This window comes from Alligator sinensis, unplaced genomic scaffold (assembly GCF_000455745.1).
Source record: "Alligator sinensis unplaced genomic scaffold, ASM45574v1 scaffold264_1, whole genome shotgun sequence".
NCBI lineage: Eukaryota > Metazoa > Chordata > Crocodylia > Alligatoridae > Alligator > Alligator sinensis.
This window is the reverse complement of record NW_005841831.1, coordinates 2,209,747-2,222,441: the sequence shown is the minus strand read 5'-3', so window position 1 is coordinate 2,222,441 and position 12,695 is coordinate 2,209,747. Positions and strand designations below refer to the sequence as shown.

The 12,695-nt window shown below is 43.8% G+C and overlaps 1 protein-coding gene across 1 annotated transcript in view; it reads right to left on the bottom strand.

Annotated features, from left to right (window-relative positions):
- Positions 1 to 4,205: 4,205 nt before the first annotated feature.
- ALOX5 (arachidonate 5-lipoxygenase) overlaps positions 4,206 to 12,695 on the bottom strand; it is a 39,331-nt gene continuing 30,841 nt past the window's right edge. The window contains exons 11-14 of the mRNA XM_006014831.2: positions 9,726 to 9,847; positions 7,988 to 8,088; positions 7,141 to 7,311; positions 4,206 to 6,278 (exon numbers count right to left, since the gene is read on the bottom strand). Of these exons, the coding sequence (XP_006014893.1) occupies positions 6,099 to 6,278; positions 7,141 to 7,311; positions 7,988 to 8,088; positions 9,726 to 9,847 (574 nt within the window). The 3' untranslated portion in view covers positions 4,206 to 6,098. The remainder of the gene's footprint in view (positions 6,279 to 7,140; positions 7,312 to 7,987; positions 8,089 to 9,725; positions 9,848 to 12,695) is intronic.

Sequence of the window (12,695 nt, the reverse complement as noted above, 5' to 3'; positions counted from 1 at the left end):
GAACTGCCAGCCTGGCCTCAGCCCTGGGCTTTATAAGGGCCAGGCCCTGCCTCCTACAGGCAGCTGGCTCCCCTTAGTTGCCCCGACAACCCGCAGCTGTGCTCGTTAGTGTCCTGCCAGGGTTCTCTCCCTGGCAGTTTCTCCTCTCTAGGAGCAGGAGCACCGAGGTGCCCTGCGACACCCTGATTCAATTCAGATTCAGCCACCAAATCAGGCCAAATCTCCTCCAAATTGAATCAGCATCCAAATCTTTACATAGCCCTAATAACCATTTTAACTAAAGCTTTCCATCTCCTCCTATCTTGTGCAGTCTCCTTGCACCTTGTCATATCTTCATCTTTTCCTTCCAGATCAGCTTTTATGTTATCTTTCCATTATTGCCTTGGTCTACCTTGAGGTCTGTTACCCTCCACCTCAGCTGCCAAAATCTGCCTCAGGCCTTCGCTCGCCAGTTCTCATGATATGCTCTGCCCGTTTCATTCACTGCGCTCTTATCTTGCTCAAGACATCAGGTCTTTTGTAAAAAATCCACAAGCTCTTACTTATATCTTCTCCTCTATACTCCTTTTTCTTGTATTGCACCAACTATTTTCCTGAGCATTTTGTTTTCAAACACTTGCACTTGCATCATCCATAAAATCGCAATGTTAACTACCGCAGAGTGGGCAGTGGCCCAATGAATCACTGTTTGTAAAGTACATTGGACTCCTTGGATGAAAGGTGGTATGAACATGCAAAGAGTAATTCCCACCAGTAATATTAACAGGGCGTATGTTCAACTCTGAGTGCTTAAAGTTCAGCTGCTACGTTTGTGTTTAGGTACCCAAATGATAGTGGCCTGCTTTTCAGAGGTAATGAGCATCTCAAGGATGTCAGTGGAGTTTGTGAGTGCTCAAAACCTCAGAAAAAACAGGCCGCTTATGTAGGTGACTACACGTGAATGTGACATCCTAACTTTATAAGTTCTCAGGTTTGAATATTTTGGCCTGAGTAGAGAGAAACAAAACAAAACAAAAAAGGAAAACCAACCCCATTTCTCTCTCTCTCTCTTTCTCTCTCTCTCTCTCTCTCACACACACACACACACACGCACACACACACACACACACACACCTTTTAACAGAGCTCTCTTCTGAATGCACAAGATTCCAGACCGAAGAATTCATCAGCTCAGCGGACTCCAACTCAGACAGCATTCACGTGAGAAACCACACACAACAGCTGTTAGCTGGCAAAGGTGTTTTCAATGATTTAGCAAGCCCCACTTTTTCCTCCAAGCCAGCAGCAAAAAATCCTCCATGATTTCCTATATTACTGAAGGTGCCAACTTTTGGACAATTAGCAACAAGATACCCCAATGGCCTCTGCAATTATGAAAGTTCCCAGCACAATGTCTAGAAAGCAAGCAGAGTTTCAAGAGAACATCTGTGACAAACTCTAATCTGTCTTCCTGTTTATGTACGTTTTCCTCTGAATTTGCCACTATAAAAACATTCTTCTTCACTTCCTGCCTTTTCATTGTGTAATGTTGACAGATCACTTTGATAGAGTTCTTTGTAATACACAATGTTTGTTTAGAGGACAATTCAATAAAGATGAAACCAAAGCACTTTTACTCCTAAACACAAGTCCCACTGAGTGTCTGAAACTGCTTCTCCCATAGCCTGTGTATGCCAAATCTGTGGTGGGAAGGTCCCCATTTACCTATCTGTTCCACTATCATGCACCTAGTAGTGACAGGTGTATTAGTGTTCCCTTGGATAAGCCTCAGCTATAAAATTCATATTCAGCTTTTGGCACAGGTGGATCCAGAGGGGGTGCACTGGCACAGACACACACCCTTTCAATCAATGACACCATGGGAGCAGCAGCTGGCAAATCAGGTAAGAGTTCCTCCTGCCCTTTCCCTTCTGGGCTGAGTGGCAGCTCCTCTCCCCGCCCCACTCCTCTGTCCACCACTGCCAATGTCTCCAGCTGCCCTGAAGGAAGGAGGAAACTGTAGAGCTGCTCCTGTCCACTCCAGCTAGAATCCATAGGGAGCCTGGCTCAGCCAGGGCAACAGTAGCAGCAGGCCGGTTCCTCCTCCCTGCTGAGTCCCCCAGTGTTCCCTGCCATCCCAGGAACAGGTGCAGGGGAAGAGATCACCTAAGGGACTTTAAAAAAGGTCCCCAGTTGCTGCTCCTGTGGTGTGGTCTGCCCACTGCACTGGGGAGTGGGAGTGGGAGAGGGCTATGCTGGTGCCCTGCCCCTGCCAATGTCAGTGCCCCTCACTCCTAAGCCACAGCCCCATGGCCCTGCTGGTGCCCCTCACTCCCCCCACTTCCGCCTCCCTGGGCAGCATCTCCCAACTGCCCTGTCCTGCCCCTGCGAGCACAGGCACCAGTCCCAGTGCCACAGGCCCAACCATGCAGCTCTCCGCTGTTCCCAAAGAGCCCCATCACCCCCTTTTGCTGCTGGAGGGGCAGGTGCCTCCTCACTGCCCCAGTGCAGCCCCAGCACTCAGACACCCTCCCCCAGTGCTGGCAGGCACCCATCCCCTCCCCCTCCACACACACACTCGCATGCTCCTCAACCCCCAAGACAGTCCCCAAGCCCTGGCCCTCCAACTTCTGCCACCCATAGACTTCCCTGCAAGCAGCTACCAGGGCTGCTCCCACCACCCTGCCTGGCTGTATGCCAGCCATGTACCTGTCCGCACGCAGATGCATGTGGTGTTCCCTTCCTCCAGTCACTCCAAGTAGCTCCTTGCAGGCTGAATGGCTGCCAGCCTGCTAAGAGAAACCTGCCTTTTCTTGCGGTTTTCCCTTTTGAAAAGGAAAATCCATGTTTTTCGCCTTCACATGGCCAGCCTGCTAAGAGAAACCTGCCTTTTCTTGCGGTTTTCCCTTTTGAAAAGGAAAATCCATGTTTTTCGCCTTCACATGAGAAAATCCATGTTTTTCTGCAGCAAATGGAAAACCCAGATCCCTGCTTATTAGAGGCAAAAAATCCATCACAAGAGCAGCTTCAAAGGAGAGAAATGTGTCTGCCCCACACTTCCCAAGTGTCAGTCACCACCCAGGAGTGAAGAACTGCCTGTGCCCCAGTTGCAAGGAAAACCTTAGTCTGGATTTTACTTAGCATTGCAGTAAGGCAGGTGCCTGGTGGACTCTGAAGAGCTGTGGGGGGTGGGGCTGGAGGATACATGCAAATTGTCTATCACCTCCATGGACTTAGTGTTTTAATACACTGGTTTCATTTGTGGAATTGAGTGAATCAGAATTAGTATTTGGGCTGGTTTAGGAACAGTGCATCCTGCAACTGTGGAAGAGGTGGGATTAGATGACCTTGAAGGCCCTTCCAACCCTATAAATCCATTATTCCCTACCTATTAAAAGTAATTTTCCCCCTGCTGCCCAACCCCTTCTGGGGCTGACTCAGACTGCTGAGGCCAGCTTTAAAATGTAGAGCCAGCGCTCTGCCTGTACATAGCAATAAAATTTTCTCCCAACACCAAGAAGGGAACAGGTACAGGAGGGACAGTGATCTCCCATCTCCCATCAATTTACTTGCAATATTTTTAAAGTAAAGAAATAGAATTCTTGACCACACAATTTGTTTCAACACATAAGCAGAAGGAGAGAAGCCCCAAAGATGTAAGGAAACAGCATACAGATGAAGTGGGCTAGGATACAGATTGCAGCATTTTGTTGTGAAACACTTTTGGTGTTTGCTTGGTGTGGCGTGCGTGCAAATATATCTGATCCCCTCCTACTTAACCCCTCCTGATTGCTAAATAAATGCATGACTCTACTCCTTCAGTCATCACTTTTTCATAGACTGTGGTCAGAAAAAAAGTATATTAGTTTTAAGTAAACTGTCTCAAGCATGAAATGGTTTTACTTTCCACATTTGTTGATACTATTTAGCTAGGGGGAAAGTGGTGTACTGTAAAATGCATGAAATGTACTAATCTTTCCACTTCCATGAATCAGAGCTGGGAATATGTAATAGAAGCAGATATAGATTTTCATGATACCATTTTCTGAAACAGGTTAATAATAAAAATGACCATACTTTTCTAATTGTAGGAATCTGACCTTCTCCAAAGAGGAGATGTGTTGATTCAGAAAGCATTGCTTGTTCCTGTAGATTTTCAGTACTTATGGATATTTGGTAATTAGTTGATCTTGTTCAATATTACAGAGAAATAAAGATATTGTCAGCCTTTTTTATTGTTGTTGTCTTTCAGTTTTATTCCATTAGCAAAAGAAACTCTTACCTAGGGGAATACATACTGCAGGCCATGGAGATATATTTACAGAGAACAAAGTTTGGGCAAAATAATCAAAAGTGTTGCTAACAAAACCACACACCTTCCATGTTTCCAAAATTCCATTTTGACTTGCATTATTGCTTTATTTAAACACACTGAAACAACTTTATTCTGGATATAACCCATCTGAGTTACTGAAATTACACCAGGGACAAATTTGACCCATCCAGTCTGAGCATTGGCTTTCAAATAAATGCCTGTCATCTTCATTTTCCATTACAGAAAATACATAGTGTAACATACTGGGAGCCAGATCACACCTAGGCTACATCTGATCCTAGTGACTTCAATATAGAGCAAAGAAGAGATGAAGAAATGTGCTCAGTGACACCAAATAGCCTTAACTTGAAACATATCTATGAATCTCTATGAATCTATGAATATTGGAACTTAAAAAAAAAATCCCTCCTTCCCCACCACTCAAAGCTCTGGGCTAAAAAACATTACATTTATGTTTTAGATACTGTGAAGATCCCTAGTCTAGATTTGAGGTTTTCAATTAAAATACCATAGAAGTAAAACACTTAGAAATTCTCCATCGCCTCGTTCTATGAGCATTCTGCCTCTACTTCAGTGCAAGTAGATTTCTGTAATTTGGATATATAAGGTGCACAGGAAAAAGTTCTTTTGTACAAAAATGATTACTTAACTAAAGAGCCATTCTAATGAAGATAGTCCAATACTGTACTTAGTAGGCTCAACTCTGTAGCCCTTTCTTAGCAGTTGACCCTGGGACTTGTGAAGCATCATGTGCCACAGCCTCAGATTTGTACTGATAAGACTGAAAGCCAGACTGTGCATAAACCAAACACCAAAGAAAAAGAAAAGAAAAAGAAACAAACCCTAAAAAACAGCCAATTTCTTATAAAAAATAAAGCTGGTAAAAGTGTGTTCAGCCTGCATTTTTGCTGTGAGAGCAAAAGTTTGCATATGCACAATAATAGTATAAAATCTGTGGACACAGGCTGAAAAGAGAATGCTTAAATTTCATGTAAAAAATAATACCTGGATATAAAGCGCCTGTTTTGCATGAGTGAGATTGTGTCACTTCCCATAGAGGACAGTAAGAAAGTGACAGAAGGAGAATAGTTTCCCCATCCCTATCAGGATATCTTGTTTTGATTTCTGCCTCTATTTCTACTTCTAATTTTGCTTGTATTTCTGCTTCTATCAGAACGTTTCAGAATGTAGTGAAATTTTTAAACATTTTCTTTACAATCTGATTTTTTTTTTAAAAACATGAATTTACTTCTTTCTGCTCTGAATATTGTTAGCACTTATCAAATTGGGGAAAAAAGTAAAATCTAATTGTTGCTCCTGAAGCTGTTTATTGTCATCAATTAGCCGAACAAGACACAAGCTATGAACAGACTAGTCCTTTTCTTCCTCAGCCTGTATCTAGGCACTGTCACTTTCGGCATTTCATGCACAAGGCCACATTATTTATTTTGCACTGTACAGTTTTTCATTTTATCCAAGTTTCAACTGGTGGGGGAATAATGGATATATTCACAATTGGGTTTAAGATACAGAAAAGTTAATTTTTTCTGGATTTAAGCTTCTGGAACCAATCTGAACTGATGGCTTTTCATAGGAATTAGCTTGCAAAATTAGTTGTAGCTACCAAACTTACTTTGAAAGTCAGATGATGCTAAGGGTCCATTTTGGGAGACAGTCTATATTACTCATTTTATTCAACCTGGAAGGTCTATAGATAAGTAGCACATATCACAGGAAAGCGGATATTAGTTTCCTCATCCTTCAAACTCTAATGGAGCGGCATTCAGACAGCTACACTGTTGGGGATCCGATCAGGGGAAAAGTAATAGTAAGGGAGCTTTTTGTTCTTGTTCCTTTCACTAATGAAGCTGACGATCTCATCGAGTTTCTTGCGGAAGTTTTCCATGGCCAGTTTCACTGGCTTCTCTACGAAGTGCTCATCTGGATACGTACCCAGGAACAGCTAATGGAGGAAGACACAAAGAAATCCCTATAACCCAACTGTCCTGTGAGAATTGTTATGCTGTCCTGCAGTGCACCACGTTCTCCCTGTCAAGACTGAAACAAAATGCAACTCCCTGCTTCAGGCCACTATACGTAAGTGTCCCCTGTGTCCTTTTAGTCAAGACTTACTTCCTTTCTGAGAGGTTTCATTTTAATTTCTCCCCCTCTAGCATCTCCAGCCTAAGAATTTCAGAAAGTGCTCTGCAGGCACTGGGGGCATTTTTACACGTGCAAGTGCCACAGCTCTGGGCGCTTTGAAAAGTGCCCGGTGCTGCGACGCTTTGCAGTTGTATAAGCGGCAAAGAAAATGGTGATGGTGCACTTTGGAATTAAAACACCTTGGAGGTGCTTTAATTCAAAAGCATACTGCCACCATCTTCTCCATGCTGACACACGTTTCGCCACTTATACAACTGCAAGTGGCGCAGCGCAGTGCACGTCAGCTCCTGTGCGGAGCAGACTCAAATAATCAAGTCTGCGCTGAAGCAGCAGATCTCCGGCATCTGTGAGAACTAAAAGATACGTGTATAAATGCCCAGATACATTTGGTCTGAGAGCTCCCCCATGATGTAGCTACTACTGTTCCTCCCATTTTACACAAGAGGAAAAACATCAAAGAGAAGCAAAGTAACAAGCTCAAGCACAGCGAGTTAGTGGTACCCTGGTCTCCTGACTTACAAGCCTGTGTGTTTCTGCCATAGCCCTCCTACACTTGTCAATACCTCTAATCCCACTGTGCCCTCTTGACTGAAGCCCTGACTGGGCTGATTTTCTACAATTCAACTGACTAGAGAAAGACTAGAGAAGGTTCCTAGACTTACTTCATTCTCCTGGAATTGGCTCAGGGCCCAGACAGCTCCAAGATGCCAACAAGAGCGTCCTCTGTCTGGCAAGGTCTCCACTATCTTTTCAATAGTGACCGTGCCCTTTTCTGTAGGGGGTGGGCAGCGCATAGTTGGTGGAGAATTGGGAATCCAGGAGCACCAATCATACTGAGCAAAGCAAGACAAAATAATAAGGCACACTGAAAATCACTGTAGTACCATTGGCACTTAGGGAAATCGATTTGAACCTTTAAATTGGTCCCCTGATTCGATTCAGAGATTCAGCCACTGACTCGGGCTGAATCTCCCCCGAATCAAATCACCACCCAAAGCTTCACACAGCCCTAGTGACTATGGTCTGTGCTTATGAAAAGCATTCTTGTTTGTGTCATTATGAGCAAAACCCTACTTCTCCCACTCCATGCTGAAGTTGCACTTGGCCATCTAATCCCCAACCAAATGCTGTTCCTTCTTCCAGTGGTGTATGTGATACTTTAATCATTCTAGCAGACATGACTTGTATCACTTTAAGGCACTTTAGAAATGAGAATTTTTTGCTCAGTCTTAAATATTAAAGCTAAAAAACTCCAATTTTGGATACTAGTCCAAAGGCTTTGGTCCCTCTTCAGAAACTGAAAAAAGAGATCTGACTTTCCAAAGGTATACCTGGAAATTGCATGCTACAGCCTGCAAATGGCTAAAGGGTCTTTTTGGAATGGAAAGGCAATGTCATGTGTAGCCATGTACTGTAGTAAAAATTATTTTATCCCAGTCCAGGCCCTTGTAGCTGCACACTCCCAACCAAAGTAAGCTGCACCCATCCCCTAAACTCATAAACTCATACCTGACCAAAATTCACAGCTGCATGCTGGCCTGAAGCTGTAAATATCACCACAGTTAGATATTCAGATAGCTTCTCTCGAGTCTTAATTGTTTTAGGAAATCCTAAAAGAGGGAAGAGAAGATAACTTGAAGTGCTTTGAGAATCTCAAGGGACAAGTTTTATTTAAAGGTAAAATTATACTCTACTGCAGGGCTGTCCCACTTGTGAGTGCCCCCTGGGCCACATACTGTGCCTGTGTGCTAGGTGGAGTCCCCAGGTCCCCCAGAGCCCTTCAGCCATTGGCTCCCTTGGCCCCATGGGCTGCACTGTCCTGCCCACCCCCAGGGGTGGGGGCAAGAAGCCGAAGCTGGAGGAAGGAGGTGGAGGACCCCTGAGGATGTGACGGCAGCAACAGGAGAGGAATGGGGGCATCAGTTCCCAAATCAGGAAATCAGGCACTGCATGTGGTCCACAGGCCACCAATTGGACAGCATTGTTCTACATTTTTTTTTTTAATTCCACACATTATCCTCAGACCAGGTACCCCACAGCCATGGACACCAGTAGTCACCAAGGCCCCCCTTCTCTTCATTTTGCAATCCAAGTAGGATGGTGTGGCACCAAAGCAACAAACCATTGTGCACTGTTTGTAAAAGCAGCCAAGCCTTGAGAATAAGTGACTCACGTGAGAAGAGTAACAATGAAATGTGAGTGGCCAAGAAGTAGCAATGAAGTCATGGTGGGAAGCGGGGAAATGAAAACGTGAGGCTTCTGAAGGGAAGCCACAGGAGGAACTACAACTGTCACAATGAATTCCCTTAGGTCAAGGAACAGCCCAGCTCCTCCAAAGACCAGGGATTGTGGAAGTTCCTTGAGAGGCCTAAATCAGGCAAACCTTTCCAAATAAAGATAGCCTCCATGGAATACAGCCATAAAGGGTGGAAGGGAAGGCCTCCTCTTTTGCAGGATGCTCCTCCCAGCAGCACATATTTCCCTAAACGTCTGCAAGGCCAAAGTCATAAAGGCAGTAGAGCAGCAGTCCCTTGGTGTAAAATTAAAGCCACCTAGTTATTATTATCATCATCATTGTTGTTATTTAGATTTATATCCTGCTCTATCTTTCTGGGCACTTCCACATATAGCCAGCTACTTCCAAGAAAGGTGAAGCTGAGAGAGGAGAAAGCAAAGTTAAATGATGGTTTCAAAGTCCTGTGACCACCACAGGTTCCAGAATGTCAGACAGGTCGCTAGCATGGCATCAGCTTCTTAATCCCTGGAGGAATGTGATGTGCAGAGTGATATTCATAATGGGGCTTCTGTGTTTGAAGCAGCAGTCGGTTTAGACAATTCAAAGATACTTTCACACTTATTGTTCTTTGTTTTAGAGTAGAGGTTATAAACCCTGACCTGAGAAGGAGCTCTGTTGTCCTGGGGGTCACTCATTAAAATAGTTCCTGTCCCATGGAGCTGACAATATTAACAGACAAGATAATGGAAGGGATGTCACCCCATTGTACAGATGTGGGCCTGAGATACAGAGAGATCATAGGTGTTGACCTGAATCATGCAGATCTGGGGTAGAAGTAAGAACCAAGGCTCATTCTTTTGAGTCCCAGTCCAGAGACTCACCCACAAGATTGTGTCTCCCAGAAGCACAAAGGAAATCTCCAGCAGTTCAAGACTTGCTGTGCAAGTGGCTTTGAATGGTGGCTGGCACCACAGAAAATGCAGCCCTTGCTGCTTGGCAAATGCCTCTCACCTGAAGTTTTGTTGCCTTTCATTCCATAGACATAGACATCCTTGACGAAGCCTTGCAGCTCCACATCTTCACACACCACCTCATCACTCTCATAGTAGATGCCAATCACCTCCTCTACAAAGCTTCAGTCACAGCAAAAGAAAGAAAAGAAGTAGGGCAGGTAGGGGGAAAAAAGGAACCCAGGTTATTTCTTGGTGACCTTTTGCTGCAACCTCTCAGAGTACATACAGACCATCACACACAATGGCAGACATGGCAGCAACCTTCAGGGCAGGAGGGATTTGAAAGAGCACCGGATAGTCTCTGGTAGCAGCACGACTTAGCTGGGGAGTCCTATCACCAGCCTTGGTTCATTGGCAACTATCAACTCCAAGCTTTTCACCTCTGACCTGATGGCACTCAACATCCTCTTCCTTGACCACCTCATCCATTTCCTTTACTGTCCTCAGTCAAGTGTTTCTTACCTTCCTCTTTGAGGTTTTCTTTCTGCCTAGATTTCTGCTCTCATTTCTTAATGCTATTTTCACCTTGTCTCAGCTATCCTTTGTATCCTTTTCTTTGTTTCTTTTCCTGGCCTGGCCCCTACACTTAGAGCTCTTTCCTATCCTGGTGCTCAACAAGAGCTTCCTCACATGAGGCATCCTTCTTTTCCCTCAAATTCTCTCCCTCTGTAGAGGCTACCAAGGCTAATTCACCTCAGGAGAAGTTCCCTATGGCAGTGTTTTCAAACTTTTTTGGTGGTGTAACCCTTTATCTGCAAAATGCAGATGTTCATGCCCCCTTCCACAACGCATCTCTAATGACAGGTGCTAACACCAATGTCAATGTGCTCACTGTGCATTGACCAATCAGAAGCCCCCGTGCCACTATTAAAATTTAGACATGTATCCCTAGATGAAGCACCACATCCCACCTGCCCCGCCCTAGATCAATATCTGTGCCCCAAAGCTATACCATTTAACTACAGAGAAAGCAGCAGAGATGGAAGCATTTGTTCTGTCCATGTAACCCATGTCCCATGTGGGGATCCAGGGCACCCATGATTTAAGAGGTTCAGAGGGAATAGGCACCTTTATGACAAGTGGGTCAAAGATGAGTGGCTGCTTGCAGATGTTAAAAAGACCCCCAAAAAGTGTTTTACTGGAAGCAGCAGCACATTACTTCAACCTGGCTCTGCAGCGTCTATATAGATCACACGCTTTAGTGGGGCTTTTTGGTGTTTTATCTGAAGCTGAGCCAATCAGCTATTAGATAAAGCACCAAAAAAGCCCCACTAAAGTGCCTGATGTATGCAGACATTGGATGCTGCAGGTCCAACTAACACACTGCTACTTCTGGACTTGCGCTGGGCTCAGTGTGGGAATGTGCCAAGTTTAAAGTGCCATTTTTTTTTTAACATTTGCAAGCAGCCAGTGTCACAAACACTCTAAAATGTACAATTTATAGAACTCACCAGCTGAACTATCCATTAGTGAAAGATGTCTCACTGAGGGATGAAGTCTGACCCCCAACCCCTGGCCACTTACAAACAGTCCCACAGCCCCCTGAACAGGTAGATAAAAAAAAAATCAGATTTCTTCATTTAAATTATAGTTCGAGCTCTCTTTTTAAAAATAAATCAGCTTAAAATGAAATATGAATTTAATACAGCACTGGCTAAGGTATAAATTGAGTATAATTTATTAAAATAATTTAAATAAAAGTTGAGTCAGTGAGCCTCTCCTAAAAACTCTGGAGTTAAAGGCTGATTTTCTTCCATATAAAAATGAGGGGGGGTTCAACATCTAACTTTTGAGGAAAAGGTTTAAGAATATGACACAATATTTCATGTACTGGTGCTTGACCGTACAAGGGATGCAAGGTCTGTACTACTGGATGCAAAGGGTCAGCAGAGTCATAGCAGGTGTTGGAACCTACTGCTGCAAATGTGGCAAAAATGAGAAGAAATTTGGAAGAAGATAATGAAGCAAACCTGAAACTTATAATTTATGGGTGCAGTGCTCATTTGATGCATCTTTTAGCCCAAGATTTAAATACTCCAGAAATAAAGGAAAATGTTATTGAAAAGACTTCCTTAACAACCAGTTTGAAGAGAGCTGGGAGATCCAAGCTAATTCTCCCCAGAGATGTATGATGAAATTCAGTGGTTGACTGCATTGAGCTATTTATTAAGAACTTGCCTATTCTGATGATCATCTGTGGAGAAAAAAATGACAGAATTGATGGAAGTATCACAGCTAGAGTAGTCAACATTGGACTGAAGAGAAATGCAGAAGATGTGCCAAAAACACTACAGGCTATCTCCATAGCCTTGGACACGCTACAGAAGGATTGCTGCTGTATTGTGGAAGCTGTTCAAATTTGGAAAGAACTTCAAGAAACATTAAAGAAAGAAATACCCAACATCAAAGTTAAATTGCAGGCAGTAAAGATGGATGGGTTAAATACATACTCCACCTTATTTTCCTTCCAATATTCTTAACACAAAGTAGATGCCTAACTGCCAAAGAAGAAAATGCTGCATGGGCATCTACTAATCACCCATCAGTCATGCTAATCATAAACAATTTCTGGGCTAGAGGTAAACCATTTAAGCAGCACAAGCTTGCTAAGGCTGTTTTTAAAAAAGTCCCACCAGTGAACTGGTGGAAGTCACTAGTAAAGCACCTGGAACCAGAGTTTGTTGAAGTGCTAAACCATCTTTTGCCAGCAGTAGTCTCTTCAGAAAGAATATTTTCTTCATTTGTACTTGTTCATTCAGAACTGAGAAATCTATTGGAAGTTGAAAAAGGAAGAAAGCTTTTTTCCCTCTTCTAGTCCATGAATAAAAAGGGTGGGGGTAGCGGGAAGATGAGATTTATGAGTTTTAAAACTAAGAAAAAAGGGGGTAAAATTATTCAAAACAAACAGCAGCAAGAGGGCACAGCAGCCCCTTCCCCCCCTCCCCCCCCCCCGGCCCCCCGGGCCCTG